The sequence below is a fragment of the Synchiropus splendidus genome, chromosome 9 (assembly GCF_027744825.2).
Source record: "Synchiropus splendidus isolate RoL2022-P1 chromosome 9, RoL_Sspl_1.0, whole genome shotgun sequence".
NCBI classification, from domain to species: domain Eukaryota; kingdom Metazoa; phylum Chordata; class Actinopteri; order Syngnathiformes; family Callionymidae; genus Synchiropus; species Synchiropus splendidus.
This window is the reverse complement of record NC_071342.1, coordinates 24,048,853-24,069,328: the sequence shown is the minus strand read 5'-3', so window position 1 is coordinate 24,069,328 and position 20,476 is coordinate 24,048,853. Positions and strand designations below refer to the sequence as shown.

Below are 20,476 nucleotides of genomic sequence, written 5' to 3'. Positions count from 1 at the left end.
GAAGCACTCGTTGTTACTCAAACGCTCAAGTGAAAATGAAGTTCACCAAACTGCAGGAAAAATAATCAGCCGAGTGGAATGAAATGTAGTATTTTACCGTCTTGTTTTTATTGTCGTGATGTCAATTTTCATTCATTTTCTTCAGTGTGTTCGCCTCTTGTGAGTCCATTTTTATGAGATGTGATAAAAAAATATATATAATAAATAAATATAAAAAATGTAATGTATATAAATAAATAAACAATTAGATAAAAGGCCGACAGTTTCATATTTTCATTGCCACTTGCTAAATATGAGTCGTAAATCAAACCTGGGTCAAATCTAAATATCTTATGCAAGTACAAAAAAGAAGCCCACAAAAGTGCATTTATGTATTGGAAGCGTGTGTGTCAGTCTGGCCGGATCAGGTGGTCTTGACGGAGCTGTCTCCTCCCGGCAGGTGTTGTCGGAGAGCCAGGAGCTGGTGGACGGCTCCCTCATCGACCTGTGCGGGGCCACGCTGCTGTGGCGGACGGCCGAGGGCCTGTCCCGCACCCCCACGCTCAAACACCTGGAGGCGCTGCGGCAGGAGATCAACGCCGCCCGGCCCCAGTGCCCCGTGGGCTTCAACACGCTGGCCTTCCCCTCCATGCGCCGCAAAGACCTGCCGCCGGACGAGAAGCAGCCCTGGGTCTACCTGCGGTGCGGCCACGTGCACGGCTACCACGACTGGGGCAACCACCAGGAGGCGCGCGAGGGCCGGCTGCGCGAGTGCCCCATGTGCCGGGCCAAGGGCCCCTACGTGCCGCTGTGGCTGGGCTGCGAGGCGGGCTTCTACTTGGACGCGGCCCCGCCCACTCACGCCTTCGACCCCTGCGGCCACGTGTGCTCGGAGAAGACGGCGGCCTTCTGGAGCCAGATCCCGCTGCCGCACGGCACGCACACCTTCCACGCCGCCTGCCCCTTCTGCGCCCAGCAGCTGAGCAGCGAGCACAGCTACGTCAGACTCATCTTCCAGGGGCCCCTCGACTGAGGCGGGCCGGAACCCGCTCTGCAGGTGAACTCTTTTTTGGTCCCTCGCTCCTTTCTAAGTGACCTTTGTACGGCTTTTTCAAGAACGACCACACAGATTTCTATATTTCCAAGCCAGAGACACAGAAACCAAACAAAGACGCTGCCGGGCCCCTTTGTGTCTGTGGGGTGTTTCTCGGCTCGGCCGACATGCGAGCGCCGTCTTTGCAATATGCATCTGTCAGAGCTAATTTAAAGGAAGTCTTTATTTATGTCCGCCATCTTGGATCTCTGTGACTTGTGTGTCGTCGTCGCCCGTCTGTGTGTCGCTCCTTCAGGTCATCACCTCGGCCTTCTTCTCTTGCTGAGCAATAGACGGCACCGGCCCTTTAAAAGTCCGACCGCAGTCCGGTCACGCGGAGGAGCGTGTGGTGTAGAGGCCCCTCACTCTGGAACCAAACCCTTCACTTGAAGATGAAGCATGGCTTCATGTCGGTGCTGGAGCGTTCCATTTGTGCTCTCCGAGGACCTTCTATCTAAAGGGGAAGGGGAGGTGAGTCAGGAGCAGGGGGCGCTCACGCTCCAGCTTGGTCCAGACTGAGGTTGACTGTGTGGAGCAACCAGGTTCTCTCATGGAGCCTCGGATGGTCCAGAAGGTGGAGCTCTAGCTCACAGAACCAGGGGTGTCCAAACGGGCCCTCGCCGGGTGCAGGTTTTGGTTCCAACCCAACTCACACACACAGCCGAGGGGCCCTCTCTGGAGCAGTTTGGCGCCCCAGTCCTCAGTCCACTTCCTGTCTGCCTGGCCCTTTAAGAAACAGGTGACGGCTCACCTGGCTCCTCTCTCCCCCGGGGTTACCATGGTTACCGTCACCAGACTCAGGCCTGACAGAGAAGGGTTCCTCTGTTGCTGGAGAAACCTCTGCTCTCCTGGGGACTCGGTCCTAGCTAGCCGGGGTCATGCGACCGCGCCGCTGCACAAATGGCCATCGCGCTCTCTCCGCCGCAGACACCCACTGTAGAGCTGTCCAGCGTCTCCTCCGCGCGTGCACGACTGTCGCGGATGAAACCCCGCCTCAGGGAGAAACACTCATCAGCCATTCGACTCAGAACAAACCACCTGAAGTTTCAAAAGGGCTGCGCTGTCCGTCGCTCTCCGTCTTCCTCCTCCTCCTCCTGCTTGTTGATAAAACCCATTGAATGTTTCCAGCAAACACGTTTTTGTAACAACTTTAAACAATAAAGTGGAAAACTTGAGTGTTTCATCTTGATACTCGAAACAACACTGCAGCGCTGGCGCACACACACGCAGACGCTTGTATCTCTAGCCTTGTGAGGACCGCTCATGGCCATAACCCTTTCCTCTAGAAAGGTGGTTCAGAGAAAAGCCGGAGTCGGGAAGTTGTTTTCTCTGCGTCTGATTTATGGTTTATGGAGCCGGGGCCACAGGCCACTTCCGCTGATGTCGTCCGATACATTTACCTATCTAAACCACAGACAAAATACGGCAGATCCCATCTGTCTGTCTGTCACTCATGTCTGGGATAAAACATTCAGATGTTTGTTCATGTCCACAAACCGACTCCCCGCGTTGCGCAGTCCTGCATCCGATTCCACATCGATTCTGAACCAAACTTAAACCCGCTTATTTTTCAGGTTTTAACCTTCAAATTGATGCTTGAACTCACAAGAAGATGTTGCCAAGAATTGGCACACAAACACACAAAAAAACCTTCAAAAACAAACCAAAAAAAAACCCAAACACAAATAAAAACAACAAAAAAAAATAAAAATTAAAATCAGTCTAAAACACAACAGAAACACGAGCAAGAGGTCGTGTAAATAAAAACACACACAGGTGCATTGAACGCACGGCGACAGCGTGATCTCATATTGCACTTTAATGAGTGAGCGCTTCCACACTCACACACAGAGGAACTTGCTCTCAGGCTCGGGTCACAAACACACACGTCCCCACACCAACATGGCTGTGAACCAAGGTAAAGCACGGTGACGGCGGTATGAAGGAAGGGAGGGAGGGAGAGAGGAAGGAAAGGGAGGAAGGAACGAACTACGGGAGGAAGGAAGAAAGCAAGGAAGGAAGGGAGGAAGGCAGGAAGGAATGGAGGAAGGAAGTAAGGGAGCAAGGAAGAAAGGAAGGGAGGAAGGCAGGAAGGTATGGAGGAAGGAAGGAAGGAAGGGAGCAAGGAAGGAAGGGAGGAAGGAAGTAAAGGAGCACGGAAGAAAGGAAGAAGGGAAAGCAGGAAGGAATGGAGGAAGGAAGTAAGGGAGCAAGGAAGAAAGGAAGGGAGGAAGGCAGGAAGGTATGGAGGAAGGAAGGAAGGAAGGGAGCAAGGAAGGAAGGGAGGAAGGAAGTAAAGGAGCAAGGAAGAAAGGAAGAAGGGAAAGCAGGAAGAAAGCAAGGAAGGAAGGGAGGAAGGAATGGAGGAAGGAAGTAAGGGAGCAAGGAAGAAAGGAAGGGAGGAAGGCAGGAAGGTATGGAGGAAGGAAGGAAGGGAGCAAGGAAGAAAGCAAGGAAGGCAGGGAGGAAGGCAGGAAGGAATGGAGGAAGGAAGGAAGGGAGCAAGGAAGGAAGGGAGGCAGGAAGGAAAGAAGGCCTCCGCGTGGACGTGTAGGCAGCGACGAGGACACGCGGCCACGCAGCTGAATGAATGACTCAGTCAGGTGGAGCAGCTCATCACGTGACGGACAGGTGAAGGACAGGATTAGAAAAATAGTATTTACAGTGTTATTATACGCACGATGATTGAGATGTGAACATTAAACCAGGTCAGCGTGACTGTCCTGCGGTTTCCCGGTGATTTCTCCCTCAACTAAAATGTTCCTCCTCTTGTTTTGTTAAAATCATCTAAACGTCCTGGTTTCCCTCCCCGTTCTACCTGTATCATCTTATCATTACTGCATCATTTTCTCCAGCTTTTTTCCCCAATTGTTTCACCTTGTTTTAGCGAGTTGAATAAATCAGAAGAATCTGAAACAAATCATCGCAATATTATTTGTAATTTCTTTCATATTTACATATTCATTTTCATACAAATGTGTGGTTAGAGATGGATCACATTTCTCTTCTACTCATTACTCACTTTCTTCAGGTCCTTCACCTTTGAGTTGACCTTGTGGTTCAGTCCTGATCAAGCGTGAAGGCTTTCCTAGGACGCCCCCTGCTGGCTGGTGAGGCTCATCCGTGTCACATGACTGAGCAGCTACTGTGTTCCATGCAGCATTAGTACTAACAAGTAGACGGACGTGGTTCCTCAGATTATAATCCGGATTGAGAGAATAAACCTATGGGACTGTGGCTGACGCCAGACAGGTGACATGACTGTTCCCACGCGGGGACGCAGGGATCAGGACGATGAAGGCCTCAGTGGTCCAGGATGCGCAGGTTCCCGGAGACGATTTTGTTCTCCAGCATGGAGCCGGCCGGGATGTCGATCCGGTCTCCGTGGTTGGCGATGATGATGACGGTGCCCTTGAGGGACGAAGAGCAACTCGATGAGACGGAGAGGTGCAGGCCGCCAGGGGGCGGAGCCACCGTTACCTTCAGTGACACGTTCTTCCCGAAGGTCACGTCGCCAGAGACGGTCAGGTGGTCCAGTTCCAGGATGTCCGGGATGCTCTCCAGCCGGGTCAGGTACTCCTGGACCTGGGGAGGGAAGTCAAGAGGATGTGAGGGAACAAATCAGAGAAAAAAAAAACAACTAATCTGGACCCACAACTTCCACCCTTCCTTTCCTCCTAGCCTCCTTTACTTCTAACTCAGTGTGAATAGAAACGTTGTTTCCCCGCCTGCACCTTGGTGAAGGAGCTGCCCAGCTTGACGTGCGGCGTGGTGGGGAACTCCCTCTTGGGACTCATGGTGAGCGAGCCGGCGTCCAGGCTGTACAGGTTGGACATGACCAGCAGGAGGTCCGACGTGGTCTTGACCGGCAGGAAGCGGCTGCGCGGCACGTTGATGCCCATGGCGTTGTCGAAGCACTTGATGGCGGCGCCGACCGCCGTCTCCAGCTGGATGACGTTCTGCCCGCCGTCCAGGGTCTGCGGAGGACAAGAGAGACCTGAGGGCTGCTTCTGCAGTGCTGCGGACCACCAACAGGGGGCGCCCTGAAGCGCTTGGAAGTGGGTCCAACTGTAACCTCGTTGTGTGGACAACACTGGGCTCTTATGTAGGACATGGAATGGAACTCTCCTCTCCGACGCTGAGGAGAAGAAGCTCCGCCTTCTGAACCCCTCAGTAGCTCAGAGTGGTGTTAGATATTTGGCCGCACTATCATGAAACCATGGCAGAACCTGGTTCATCATCAGTCGCTGACGCAACTTCAGCTATAAAATCATGTCGCACCTCAACTCAAGTCAAGCTGGAGGTGAGCGCAAACACTTGTATAACGGGCACTCACACACTTGCTCAACACAAGAGCAATCTAAAAACCTCTAAATACACACACACACATGTGCAACAGTACACGCAGACCTAACCACACAAACAGCTGCACACAACACGGGCCAGTAGAAGGATCAGGTACACACCCACCAACACACACACACACTGACACCATGGAGAACCAAGAGCAGCGACAATATCCACAGCGGCCAAAGCTAAAGACAAACCAGAAAAGCACTGGGAGAGCGCAGACCCGCAGATGGCACTCTTGGTCTAAAACTAATGTGAGGTTCCATTGAAATGAAGCAGAGCGCCATCTACAGGGCTCTGAAAATGAGCACAATGTTTCCTTATGCCGCAACAGCCCATCACTAGTTTTACACAATGTTACCACCCCCTTTTATCATTTGGAATACGGTATATGGTGTTGACGCAAGAAACGAATAAACAAATGCAAGTAAAATACCGAACCCAAAATATCCATTTGAAATTCCATCTAAAAACAGCTTTGAATGTCTAAAGCTCAGCCTGAGGCAGGTCATCATAAACTTTCACTCGCTCGAGTGGAAAGACTGCATGTTCACGGGTGACGCGAAGAGGAGGGTGTGCCGAGTCCTCATGACCTCGACACTCCTCACTGAACCAGGAAGTGCTGTAACTTCAGCAAAGTCCACTGGCGAGTGAGTGCACTGACCTTGGGGTTGACGATGATCTCCATGTCCATGGCCTTCTGCTCCTGGAGCCTCTTGATGGCAGCCAAAGAAATCCACAGGTTGTTGGTGTTGAAGATCTTGAACTTGGTCACGGACTTGAACTCGTCCACGTGAGCTTTGGGCACCTGAGCGATCTCCAGCAGACGCAGTTTGCCGTCGTACTCGATCAGCGTTCCTCCCTGCAGGTCACAGACAGTTTGAAATCAGCTGGACAAAGGCATGAAGAAGACGCGAGAAACTTTGTTTTCTTAAAGTAAATTTTAGATAATAGAGCAGGTTTTTGCAGTACTTCTGTCTCTACAGTCGCAGGTCGATCAGAGTCTTAACAGTGAAAACCTCTTACCTTCACGTCAGCCCTGGTCTTGTCCGTCACCTCCATGATGAACTCGCAGCGCTTGCCGTTGGGCCGGCTCACCAGGTGGTGCAGGATGTGCAGGTCCACGGTGGCACCCAGGTTGTCGATGTTGGACACAAAGATGTACTCCTTGCCCTCAGCGATCAGCTTGTCCAGCAGACCCGAGTTGTAGAAGCTGGCGTAGATGTCTCCGTGGCCCGGGGGGTACCAGGCCTCCGCGTTGGGTCCAGTCATGCCCAAGTTCGTGGCTATCGGAAGAAGGGACTCTTTGTTGATGCGAGGATACCTTAGTAGGAAGGAGGAAGTTAGTGTTGTTCGCGTGTAGAGCTGAACTGTGCGTGTGTTTAAGGTTATCTATTGCAGTGATGGCCACATTTGTGGGAAAACACCTCCTTGTAGGGCCCTTTTGCCGGATCCTAAGCCTCAATTTGAAGATGAAGACTTAAAAATAACTGGGTCTCAGTTAGGTTCAGTCTCAGTTTGAGTCCTGGTTCAGGTTAGCCATTTGTTTTGTATGGTTAGGTTTAGAGGGAGAGGCTGGGGAAGGGCTCGTAGCATTAGCGCTGCCTGTGAGAGTGTGTCCGCGATCAGTGAACCCTAATGGGGACGCGGAAGAGGACGCAGCCGCCAATATCCAATATCCAATATCCAATATCCAAGTGTTGTCACCTTGGCAGCGGGAGAGCTGCATGTGTTGATGTGAACCAAGGCAGAGGAGCGCGTCAGAGAACCTGTGAGGACCACTCCATCTCATCAAAGGAACAGGGATCCAGAGACTTAGAGTCCACCAGTGTCATGATCATATGATCTTCTTTGGTCTTAAGTGACCAGTTGCAGCAGGGTGATTCTGGTCTGCGACTGAAACAATCAAAGAACGAAGTAGCTCGCTCATCTGTGGCTTGCTGAAGGCTGAGGAACTAACACCAAAGAAGCAGCACCAGATAATCATTTTTGAAATGACGGCAGAACTTCAAACAACCAAAAAGTAAGCTCAGTAGAGCTTCTCTGAGGACCGATGGTCACTTGATCAAAGAGGCTGTAAGAAGATCCACGTCAGGCCGAGTTATTCCGGAGAAAGTGAGCGGGGCGGTGAGCTGCGTGCGTCTCAGCTGAGAGCAGATGAGCAGGTCAGGCGAGATCAGTGACGGAGGGAGGATTACCACGGCTGTTCTGTTGAGAAAATATTTGAGTGAGTCGTCAAAGCTCACTGATTTCTCAAACCTCTTCATCAAATAAATGGATTAAAAGTGACGTCACGGTGTAAGAAGAACATCCTGCTGCCCAAGTTTGAGATCACAGCAGCCATCAAATGCTTAGTATTTGGCTCTTGTTTTCCATGCTGTCATTTTGGAAGTGATTTTTCAGGCGGCAAAACACTTAGTGAGAAATGTTTTCAGACTTGACTGTTGGAGTTGAACTTGAGTTTAAAAAAGGTCCATATTCATTCTCATTTATCAGTGGCGTCTTAAACAAGCCTAAATAGACCTTTTATACTGTGGAGGTCATAACATGTTGCCTCAGAGATGGAAACTCTCAATCTCAGCAAGTGCTAATGTCTTTCGTCTGACATTTAACCTCGGCATTTATTCCTGTTTGATCGAACTCCCAGCGATCTTGGTTGATTTTGTGGAACATTTTTTGAAAATACTGGGTGTATTTTGCCAATAAACCCTGGTGGGTGACTGACTGCAGGTACTTCAGTCAGACCGAAGCACAGCGTTGGACAGCTGCACACAGCAGCTCAAGTGGGGGCAGACGGTGCAGCTGAATTTAATTTCAAAACCACTCGATGATTCACATCTGACTTTTAAAAGCCACTTCCTCTGCTCCGCCCCTCACGCACCACGACGGAGAGCTCCATGCTGCAGTCAGTACTGAATAAACAGGTCAACATGAGGGACAAACTGAGCTCCATAAATAATGAGTGACGTTTCCAGAGACGAGACAATTCTGCCGATCTGAACTGGGACTTGTGAGTCACTAGAGATGTTTTGTGAGTCACTGATCACAGAGTTGTTGTGAGTATTTGGGTTTGTGCTGCCAACTGAAAGCCAGAATGTCAATACTGATACAGACTGATCGAACTGGAGTCTTATGGTGTCGCAACAGAGTAAAAGTGCTGCTGCTGTTGAAGCCTTTCACATCCTGTTTCACTTTAACAGCAACACTACAACAGCACTCTACCAAGACTCACCTGCTCTGATTGAAGGTGTGTATCTTGACACGATGGTGTGTGTATTTCTGCAGGATCTTCTTTGTGTCCTCATCTGTGTTAAAGGAGTTCATGAGGACCAGCGGGACGTCAGTGTTGTACTTCTTGTTCAGATGCTGCAAAGCAAACAGGAGGTTTTTCTATACTGTGTACAAATACACAGTTGTTGAAAACAAATTTGGTGCATGTTTGCTGGGGTGCTGAGGAAAACCTTTCAACTCTTCCATAATCTGCCACCCAACAACCACTCATGGAACTACTTGTTCACAACGGCCATTACGTCTCTTCACTATTCCCAACTTATTCCAAAGGCCAGACCCTTTGACACTTTGAAACTCTGCAAACAATTCACTTCATTTTTGTGACGTTCTTGAACCGTTTTCTTGAAAAACCATGTCAACACAAGGACATTCGAAGACATTGCAACTAAAACAGACCAGCCCTCTTTATACACACCGCGTTGCCATTCAGGAAATGTATCAAAAGTTTGCATGCCTATGATTCTTTGTGTGCTTAAGATGTCATCCATCACCAAAGTCAAGTTCTGAAGTGACAACGTCGTTGTAAAAATGGGTGTGATTGACCTCACTTTCAAAGCTTCATGAGTTCCAGCCTACCACTCTTGTCGAGTGGCTGACCCGCCAACACCCACCTGAATGTCGAGTAAATTGATCGCTATCCTCCAGGTCACCTATTTGGTTTCAGTGCACACCCACAGCGTTACACAGCTCACTTCATCCTTGGGTGTACCACATGTACTTAACAGATACTTAAGCTACAGCTTTTAGACTGCAGACATTTCACGACCATTGTGGACACGTCACTGCTATCAGCACTTGTTGACGCCACCCACGACGGTCCTCTTCATGTCTTTACAGCTGCCAATCTTCTGTCACAGGTGAGTCGCCTGCACCTGTTCCACCCTGCCTGCACTCCCCTCTCCACTTCTCCTCCTCTTAATCTCTGCCCATCATTCTGTATGCCCAAAAACGGTTCTCACGTCCTTTACTCCCTCATCTTCACCAGCCCTCCTGCTTCTCCCTCACTTGGACGGTACTCAGTCTTGCTTCTACTGAGCTTCATTGCTCTTCTCTCCTGCTCGTAGCTCCACCTCCCCATCTTCACTCTCACTACAGATCACTGTCGTCAGCAAACATCACAGTCAGCGGAGACTCCTCCCTGACCTCATCTGTCACTGTGTCCACTCTCACCTCACCACCCTTTCACTGTCCTCATACATGTCCTGCGCAACCCGTCTGATCTCCTCTGTATCTTTCTCAGCGTGAAACCATTTGCCACTCACTGATGCTGGTGTCTCCTCTAAGATTGAGATTACATCTTTTCAAAAGTGCTTGATGATCACAGTGAAAACTTATGAAGTAGAAGCTGCAGTTGCTGTTTGGAAGAGAATAAATTGCATGGAAGAACTCTGAAGTCAGTTGACCAGAGATGAAATCACAGTCATAACATCACTCACTTGTAGTACCAAGGCTCTACAAAATGGGCGTCTGTTCTGAGTCAAATGTTTCCATGACTGTTCTCTATGAGAGTACACAGATGACTTCAGTGGTGGGCTCCAAAATAAACTAATGTCTTCCTGATGGAGCCGGAGTGGGAGCCCAGTTCTCACACAGCAGGCTCGGTGGTGTGTCGGTGGGTGTACGGGATCCATTTCCTCTCTTTCTAAACAGGTTGTTCATTCAGGAGGAAACCCGATCAGAAAATGGAGCGCAGCAAGTCTGTCGGGAGGTGAGAGGTGTCTCGTGGGAACGTCACCATACACACAAGAACAAACTCCCAATGAAAGCCTACCACACAAATGATGAGACTTCAAACCACTGTGACAGCGTAGAGGTGGTTATCCACCTCCCAAGGTAAGTCAAGAAGAATGAATATTGAGCCCATTCAAACTGAAATGCAAATCCCAGCCAAGGTTGGCAGAAGGAACTGAAAATATATATATTTTAGGGATGCAGAGCTGGAGAACCAAACACCTGTGGGCCACAGGTCTACTGCAGGTTTGTGAATGCTTTTTCTGTCCAGCACTCTTACACACCAGGAAACATGATCCGGATGAAGTTCATGTCAATGAATCTAATGTTCAGTTTTGAGGAATAAATGACAAATATTTTTCTAATAATTAAGGCAGAACGTTTGCTGCATGCTGCCAATGTAAAGAAAACGTACATGAAAGAAGTAGAAGGTTGCATATTCCACAGTGTCGATACATCACATACACACTCCTCTGCTGGAACACAGACGTCTCTGTTTCCCTGCCAACTCCTGCGGCCTGTCGACCTGCACACCAACAGATCCTCTTTCATTACAAACCTAGCAGACATCACACTGCAGCTCTTTCAATGGATATTCACTGCATTTCCAAGTTTCTCCCCCACAGCACCTGACAGAACTCGCCCCCGAGGGGCAGGCACATCAAACTTCATGGAAAATCTGCGCTTGAGTTAGTGAGATAATTGTACAGCTGTGGGACATGTGTGATCAACGCATAAAACATTGGATTAGAGACACACCCCAGAGCGACGCTACATAAAGCAAACATCAGCGCTGAGTAATGATGTTTGAATAGGCACATCACATCCTGCATCCTCGCTCCACCCAGTGACGTCAGAGTGGAGGGACTCAGCTCAGTTTTCAAACCTCAGTTTTGAAATAATGAAGCACAGCAGTCTGAGGATGAGACTGGGAGAGGAGGACACAGTTGCATCAGTTTGTACAGTACCACCTCCCTGAAACAGTCCATTAAACAGGCACATCTACAGAATTTAAAGACAAAAGTGATGTTCCTCTTTTGCTCAAATTTCCAATCAGATGCAGCTTTTATGTGTCTCCACTGTGAACCAAAACTCTGTGAGAGCATCTGCAGAAGTAAACATGCTTTTGACGCCAGAGTAGGAGCGTATCTGGCGAGTTTAAAGCTGAGCCAGTGCATGCACAACATATTTTCTTTGAAGCAGAATGTTTTAGACGGTTCCCACTGGTGATGTAAGCTTCAACTGAAGTCAGTCAGAGGCTTTAAACACACAGAGATTGTATTTTCTTTGCTGATCACTTGAGCTCTAAGTCAAGCTAGAGTACATCCACTCATTCAACCTGGAAGTTAGTTGATGAGAAACAAAGTAAATCCAGTGAAATTCCAAAGAAAATGGCTAAAACGCGTCACCATGACGACAGAGCTGCCAGACCGGCGCACTGGCATGACATGCTTTTGTTTGACACTTGACACCAGAGCTAGCCAGGAACGTGGTGAAATAAGGAGCATATGTGTGAGAGATGGGTCGGACAGTCCGAATAAACTTCACACCGTTCACATCCATAAGTCAACTTGAAATGGGGAGCCGTGCTGTTACCTCAGTGTGCACTTCTTCTCGGGCAAATTGACGTTTCCCTCACTGAAGCGCTCTTAAACAAAATCGATGAGTGCTGCCTTGCTGCTGAAAATGTTGACTTGTGAGGAACACGATCGTGTTTTCTCACTCTCCTGCTTAAAACCAAATGGATGTGTCTGAGGTGCCTTCCAAAGCTCCTCGTGGCTGAAGGCACTTTGAATTACCGGTTAAATGCTCATGTTGTTGCAATTATCCACAGAAGAATCCTGCTCAACAATGAGATAATTACAGCCCTTCCTCGATAACAGCTCCTCACCAGCTCATTGAAGTCACTGACCTACTGCACCATCCCGGAGGTGAAAAATGATTGCCTACCTCTATTTGCTGCACAGTCAGATCCAGGAAGGTGTTCTCATTGCGGACGCTGATCAGGCTCTTGGGGCCCTTGCAGCCCATACTGGTGCCCAGTCCGCCATTCAGCTTCACCACCACAAGTTTGTTCAGGCTGTCAGCAACGCCTTCGGGCAAGCCAGACGATGCGATCTTGTCATACCGCTGGATCTGGAAGCAGGAAGAAAAACATGTTACATGTCTACTAGAAACACACTTACCTGCTCTACTGGTCAAGAACAATTCATCTTGAAGCAAGTTACGATCAGCTGCATATGGCCACTGATATCATTCACTGTATCAAAAAAGACCAGGCTCTCTTGGTTCAAGGACACAACTTGACCCATGACCTCCCGGACATAGGGCCACCACACAGAACAATTCCTAGCTGTTAACACAAGCACCTGAGCTAAGCCACTGCCAATAATAGAAGTATAGGTGCTGCTTATGCGCGACACATTCTATTCACACAGTTTTAACTTCAATTGCTGTATCACAAATGGCAGTTTCCATGATGTCATAGCAGTAAAAGCTGTTTGAATGGCTATTTAAACCAGAGCTGCATTCTTCTTCCTGTTGTTTAGTGTTACACTGAAACCCCCAAACTGTGAGAAACTCTGCGACACAAACGCCAACCAGATGTTACAGCAGCTTTCTCTTGCGTGAGTGAGGATGCTTACACATAAAATTAAATGGATTTTTGGGGCTTTTGTTTGGACAGTTCACAGAAAAAGCAATGGAAACAAACTGCATTTCCAACAGCTCACTTCTGAGTCATTGCTTTCCTATTATAATGAGTCTAACGCAATGTTTACTTGAAAGGGTTTAACATTATCCGTCTGTACTGTTACGTTACCTAGTTTCCTTGAAAATAATGGCTTTCGACAGTAAATATTACAATGTAACGCTCCACTTGCAGTTTAGAGGACCACATTTTTCATTAAAGGGGATACAAGGAAATCCTGTGTTGTTTCCTGCTGAAAATGCTGAGTTAGAGTTTGGACACCCGATGACCTCCACCTTTCCTGTGTTCTTGTATGTTATCTGGTGGATATGATGAAAAACCTCATATGATCAGCAAACCTTGTGAGCAACCATTCTTTCCATTCCAGCCAAACTTGTGATGTTGTGGACAATGACTACACAAGTCATAAGCAAATACAGACTGAAGTTTAAAGTAATATTGTCTGACAGACAGGCTGCTCTTGTGTGTGTGCATCTCAGAAGTGAATGAGCCCCAGCTGATCCCCGAACCCAGAGGGAGGTGACTTCAGCCCCCAGATGTTCACTGCACTCTCCAGTTATCTGAGGTCAGCAGCAGGAATGTCTACGCTCTCAGATGTTTGCTCCAGAAATTCGACCGTCAGGGGTTACAACCACTTTGACAGCAGCAAGCTGAGGAAGTGACCCTTTTATTAAAACTCGCTCAATGAATGAGGTTATAGATTGGGATTCAGAACAGCACACAGAACTGGAATTCCAATGTTATACAACACACATTTGCTTTTGCTCAACATGATAATAAGCCGCAGAGGAGAAAAGATGACGTCTGAGAGAGTCAAAGTGGAGAAAGCCCTCAGTAAGAATAACAAAAGAATCATGTGAATTTCTTGCTGGCATTGCAACAAAACCCTTCAAGGTAGACACAAGATGCTATAACTGGGGTTAATCCAGACAAACCTTGGCAGTAATGCAAGGGAACAAAGTGTAATTTATAAATCAGCCCTCTGAACAGTTATACAATTGTACAGTTATACAGTTTCTTTTTGAGCGTCCTCTCGGAATATGACTGAAATTAGAGTAGCACTGTAATCATGAGAAAAGTCAATCTTTTTTTTTCACCTCAGTTCAATACAGTACTCTTTCAGTTGGCTCACCGTTTGAACTCCAGAAGTGGTAAAGGAGGTCTTCACTTGCACTCAATTCAGTTAGCGTGTTTCTAAACCTTGAATTTCCCAGGGCCTTTGCAGCACAAATGGCAGCCGACGCTCTGGCTATCGCAGCATCTTCACAACCAGCACGGCAAACTGGCTAATCTTATTCAGTTTTTTGGAAGTTATGCCACACACACTCCTTAGCATGCATGAACTGAAAAAGATAACACTGGAATGCCTGTAGTAGGCTGTAATGAGAGGACACCAAGAGCCACCCAGACTGGCTCACCTTCCCTAATCAGACACGTCAGTCGACATTGAACATTCATTTTAGTGAGTAAACTGAATTTTGATGTACAGTATGAATTTCTTCTCTCAAAGTACAGCAACTTTGACATCCCTGAAAGGTATTTGTGAATAACATGAATTATTATTATTATTAGTAGTAGTAGTAGTAGTAATATTGTGATAATTTTATTCCCTTTAGGTCAGTGTGTTGGCTGTAGACTGACCCGAAGGGAAATTTTCATATTACAAAAACTGTCGTTACTCACTAGACACCCACTGCAAAAACAGACCACATAATTGTAATAGTATTAACAACAATAATACTGTTAACAATAAAAAGATACAGCAGAGAATAGAAGGAATGTGCATAATTTAATCAGAGAGCTGCCGGGTGGTCCCACGATCGGTAAATATACAGGGGTTGGACAAAATAATGGAAACACCTTCAAGCTTTTTTAGTTTTAAGGTGTTTCCATTATTTCAGATGTACAGGGGTTGGACAAAATAATGGAAACATCTTAAAGTTAAAAAAGCTTGAAGGTGTTTCCATTATTTTGTCCAACCCCTGTACATCTGAATTCACTTTCAGATCAGCTTCCCAATAGCATGACATGTAAAACTGAACCTCTTGAACAAACCCTTTCACTGGAAATTAGACTTGCATAAATGAATGTGTAGAACATTGTTTCCTGGCTAAATTTGTTCAGGCAAAGTTGGCTTCTTAATTCTTGTGTACTATGAAGTCATACTAATGAGCACTGTGATGTAAATCAGCAGCTCACCTGTGAGATCTGATCCATTGTCCGATCACTTTGAGACGCCACCCGGCTCATCTCTTGGTCAGGAATGAAAACAAAGCGACTTGAATCAACTGATTCACGAGACGCTCACAGGAGGATCCTTTTGACATATGTAATGTAATTGTGAAAGTAAAACCAAAATGCTTGAGGCAATAATACATGAGTCAATGATAAGGATAATTGAAATGAGCATTTTATGACATGAAATGGCCTCTTATAAATAGATTACAAGAGTGTTACAACCATTAACTTGAATGCGAACTTACACATAAATGAACAGAAATAGATTCTTGTCATGTGAATATAAGTCGAGGTTCAGAGCGTCGACTGAAGGAGTGGACGCATTAACTTATCATTTTCGTGGGTAATAACAGTTGAAAAGATAAGCTGTTCTCACAGGTCAGCATGTACAGCTGATAGAACAGAGACACAATTAGCAAGTGCCAAACAAAAACTGGTAAAATTCCTGATGTCTGAAGGTCACAACTAATTATGTGCATGGAAGGACACACAGACAGTAAACAGACTTATGTAACAAGTGCAGCGATAATTGTGGAGCCCCTGGAGCTCACAAGAGCAAGGACACAAACACGTCACAGTCAGCCTCTGTTGGGAAGGGAAGCTTGGTGACAGCTTTCAACCAAGCACCACTGTATATACTACACCTGAATCATTAAGTCATCTCCACTTCATTTACAGTACTTGTCAGGGTGATGATTAGCCTGATTTAAAATGCAAAATAAGTTTTCATTTCTCAAAGGACAAGAAACAGGAGGGATGAGTCCAGTCAAATGTAAAATAAAATAAAAATAGACGGAATGAATGCATTTGAGTCGTCAGAACTGATCGGATGGTAAACAAAACTTTCCGAAGGTTTCGGTACCTTTTACAGTGTTATCGAATCAAAGCAATAGCTATAGAAGCAGCTCACAACCATGAGGTGCAACAGGTAAAACTGTCCATGAACCCGTCAACTGTACATGAAACCTTGTGTCCAGTTGTGTTTAACAAAGAACAGAAAGAAAGAGAAAGTGTATTTGGGTATTTCTAAATGACCAAACCAAGATGGGAACTGCAGACTCTGCGAAGTCCCGATCGACTGCAATCATAATGAAACTGGTGGCTCCTCAGCGACAAACAGTAAAACACAGATACAGAGATCATCTATCATTTAATCTAATCTTCACAGGCGTAAGTTGTAATGTTGTAGTACTCTACACTGGTCTCGAGACTTTTATATGGTCTCTGTCTCGAATGAATTTTCTCTCAGCCGTGTCTCTCTGTCTCGCACTGGGCAGACTTGGGATTTCTGTTCAAGACCAGTGAGACCGACAAAGAAGAATTCTTTTCTTGTGTTTTTTTCTTTGATATTTATCAGAGGTATCCACAAGTGGGCCACAGCGGGTGCAACTAACCAGACCAAACCCTCAGAGTTAGGAGTCCCGCACATGACTCATGAACCGTCAGGAAAAAAAACCACACAGCTTCACTTACAGAATCTTCTGGTGGTCTTTGGATCTTGGTCCACTCCACTGAAGGCCCCTTCACCTGCAGGTATCTGTGGAAGAGGCTCCTGAAGCCCTCCAAGTCTTTCCTGCTCCCCTGTGGAACAAGACGTGATGATGTGTTAATGCGGTGCTGATAGAGAGAAGGAGGGAAATAACCCTCCAATAAGTATCATGCAGAGTCACAGGCACACGCAGACTTGTAGGCATCATCATATTCCCTGAGGCCGCTGCCTTGTTCATGTCAGTCTGATTGAAGCATGAGCGCGCTCTCTGGACGCGAGTCACAACATTGCATTGGTAGGAACTCAAGTGGTAGCACTTAAGATTAATCACTGATAAGCTTCCTATTTTTATATGCACTAGCAATGTTTATTAATTAGTTATTACTCATAATGCACTTCTTATTAGCTTCTCTTTCACCATCGCTATATTCCCCCATAGTCTGGTAACACACTAGACAACTACCTGATATTCAATGTAGCTTTCAAAGAGCTAAATGAAACAGAATTTATTTGCATTTTACTTTTTTTTTACTTTCATGAGTTACTTTTTCATGTACTAGATTGTGGGACATTTACAATGTGTAAAGATTACTGTGTAATAATGACTGTCTCTGCTGCTGCTATGATTGCACTGTTGTCCAGCTGTTGCCATGTTTGGATTGATGTCTTCACACGTCACACTGTATTTCAAGATAATATTAGCGTGAATTGGTTCTGTAAGGTACAACTGACCCGTCATCAGCGCACTGACTCAGTATGTGTCACTTTCGTGTTTTCCAGTGTGTGTCAGGGACCCAACGCCCCGAAAATCATCACCAGATGTTTCAGCAGAGAAGAAGAAGAGGCTCGGAGATTACCTCTCTCTCCGGCCCGGTGGCGGTGTCCAGCAGTTTCTCAATCTCCAAGTGCAGGGAGCTCTCCAGCTGCTGCTGCATTACCTGGAACTGAGCCATCGGACCGTTTCTCACTCCGTTGCAGAGAGCTGGATGAGAGAAAGAGGAAGATGAAAAGAAAATGTGCCAACACATCCTGTTCTTGTTGTGGTAACGTTTTTATGGCAGTTGCCAGAATTGGTACTGCAACACTGAGAGTAGCAACCAAACACCACACAAAAGAACCAAATTATTCCAAGTAATTCAACGCCACAATCAGTATTCATCTAAATACTACATGAATAACACTTCAGTAAGTGAAAAGGTGAGAAGTGAAATTGGTACAACTGTAATCCAAGATTAAAACAAACAGCCAGATTGTCAATATTATCATAGCACTATTACTCTATTCACTCCTCCCCCTAAAATACTCCAAGTACCACTACCGTTCTCGAATCTAATCTAAAAACTAACTACCACAACTGCTTAACAAAAACAACACTATTTACTACCATCGTTTTTACAGCATCTTGTACACCTCTCATATCAAAACACAATCAACCACAAGGACTTCTTGCTTCAAAGTCGCACTATTTTGACTTGGAGTAATAATAATAATAATAATACATTTTATTTAAAAGCGCCTTTGTGAACACTCAAGGACACTGTACAGGAAGTAAGAAAAGTAACTCAAAGGTTCCAAGAGAGTACTGAATATTGTCATGCAGTCACTGTTAAAATATGTCAGCTATCTTGGCCGATAGCAAAACAATTTGATGCCAGTAGAGCATGCTGGGGGATTAAGTAGTTAGTACTACAAAACTACTAAGACCTTGGAAATAAGTAACAGGCCACCTCCTAATACTCAAGACAGAAATGTATCTAATTTACACCTTATTTTATACCTAAAAATGTTTAAGTTGTATTTGAGTATTAGTTTGGTCTTTTTTTATGTACAGCATAGTGTCACAGCCTGCTAGCATCTGTGTATGACTGAATGGATGAAAAGCTGTTTGAAGGATTGCGCCTAAAAAAATGCAACAATAACTTATGTTTATGTTTATCGCATCTATAAATCTTTTGCTCATTTTTCCAAAAATAGATAACATCATTGACTGCATCAAACTAACAATTAAGTATAGAATACAACTTCCACTATCTGATCCACTATCACTTGTCATCTCAGTAATTCTTAAACTATCTTTATTACTACACTTCAAATACCACACATTGTAGAGTAGCACTAACCGTTTCAGCTTCTCATGAGGACTGGTGAGAATATTGGAAGAATACAGAGAATAATATAGTTTAAAAAGGGTTTCAAAGGCAAAATGCAGAATTAATAATAATAATAATAATAATCTTATTACATTGCATTAAATCGAAGTCAAAAATCTGTGTCATTTAAATCAACCCTAAATTCTTTACTCAAAGTTAGCCAAGTCAACTTCCAAGGGAAAACGGTTCTTACCTTTTACATAGACCTCCATTTTCAAGTATAGAAGAGGCTTAATGAAGGTTGAGAACTTGAGAATTGCTCCCAACAAGGTGTCAAAGAGAAAGTATCCAGTGAAATGAGCAAGCCAGATTCTTCCAGTGACCCTTCATCCAGACGTGCTCTAAGTAGGTTCGCCACTGGAAGATAAGACCATTCTGCGTGTCCAGTCATAAACATCTGCCCTCCCAGAGCATTAACCGAGAGGGAACAGGGCTTTTTATCGCCTGCCTCTTTTCCAGCCCCGGGACTGAAAACCACGTCACAAGTCCTGGCGGTGACTCCTGACCTGTCTTCTCTTTGCCACGCCTCGCCCCCTGACTATGAATCTACACCAGCACGAGGTTACGTCCGACTCCAAAGTACAAGTACACCAAGATCGTATCGTTAATGCCACCAATACCGGAGGGATGAAACTAAAATCACACGGTTGTATATCGGGAGGACTGTTGAAATGAAAGCCTGAGATCCTCCAGTCTGGTCGAGGGGCGTGTCGGGAACTTGAGAGGCTTAAATGAATGAATGGCCGAGCATCTTCATAAAAGCATAGATTAAGGAGTCCGTGAACGCACCACGGAGGAAAAAGGAACAACACTACTGATGGTCAAGTTAGCTAACCTGCTAACCTCACGTCAGCCAGCTGGCGCAAGAGGCGGTGAGTCGCTGGACAACAGCAAACACGTCCCAGGACGGGAAAACACACGAGAGAACTTACTGCTGACTGAACGCAAGATGCAGTCGGAGGAAGCGTCCTGGACTGGTTCGGCCTGGTCCAGCGGGTCTCGGACCTCAGCGAGCCCCGGAGAGACAGCGGCGAGATGTTGGCGGGGCTCAGTGGAACTGCGCTTAGTTCAGAACCATCTTCAATGTCGCCGGGTCAAACGAGAAACATGACTTAAAATCTGTTACAGTTGAGGGCGAAAATGTGTTAAAATTCCGACTACAGTGACAGAGGAACTGTATTTGACCAGGAGGAGTCGACGCGAGACTAGCCAATCACAAACGGCGTTTCGAGTGACGTCATTGTGAAAAACCAATAGATTGTTGCGACGTGCAAAGACGTTTAGTTCATTTACAAAAACAGATGTTGAACATTAGTGACTTCAATAAAACTATTAGCAAAAGAGCAAATTCAATCCAATCATTCCCTATCAAATCACTGATATATTAAAATGATCTCCATCGTGCCAAGCATGCTGTAAATTATGCTCGATTTTAAAGTTTTAAA

General features: G+C 46.1%; 2 protein-coding genes across 5 annotated transcripts in view; one reads left to right on the top strand and one right to left on the bottom strand.

The window, feature by feature from the left end:
• Positions 1–3,030, top strand: part of peli1b (pellino E3 ubiquitin protein ligase 1b) — a 30,209-nt gene extending 27,179 nt beyond the window's left edge. For both annotated transcript variants that reach the window (XM_053874232.1, XM_053874233.1), the window contains exon 7: positions 440–3,030. In XM_053874232.1, coding sequence (XP_053730207.1) covers positions 440–1,012 — 573 coding nt within the window. In that variant the 3' untranslated portion in view covers positions 1,013–3,030. The remainder of the gene's footprint in view (positions 1–439) is intronic.
• On the bottom strand, positions 2,393–20,225 carry ugp2b (UDP-glucose pyrophosphorylase 2b). 3 transcript variants are annotated; one of them, XM_053874230.1, is made up of 11 exons: positions 19,964–20,225; positions 19,225–19,388; positions 17,739–17,863; positions 16,866–16,973; positions 12,395–12,580; positions 8,655–8,788; positions 6,449–6,746; positions 6,087–6,284; positions 4,807–5,049; positions 4,553–4,657; positions 2,393–4,483 (listed from the first exon to the last, which is right to left on the bottom strand). In XM_053874230.1, the coding sequence occupies exons 2-11, from the start codon at positions 19,241–19,243 to the stop codon at positions 4,376–4,378; spliced, it is 1,524 nt and encodes a 507-aa protein (XP_053730205.1). In that variant the 5' UTR covers positions 19,244–19,388; positions 19,964–20,225; the 3' UTR covers positions 2,393–4,375. The 3 variants fall into 3 exon arrangements, with proteins under 3 accessions (XP_053730205.1, XP_053730206.1, XP_053730204.1); XM_053874231.1 differs by lacking the exon at positions 19,225–19,388; XM_053874229.1 differs by lacking the exon at positions 19,964–20,225 and having other exon boundaries at positions 19,225–19,875.
• Positions 20,226–20,476: the final 251 nt, after the last annotated feature.

Excerpts from the sequence above, each read along its gene's own strand:
- ugp2b (XM_053874230.1), bottom strand. Across the intron at positions 12,581-16,865 it reads AAAGACCACCAGAAGATTCT|ATCCAGCGGTATGACAAGAT; the intron begins GTAAGTGAAGCT and ends TCCTGCTTCCAG. Across the intron at positions 6,285-6,448 it reads AGACCAGGGCTGACGTGAAG|GGAGGAACGCTGATCGAGTA; the intron begins GTAAGAGGTTTT and ends TGTGACCTGCAG.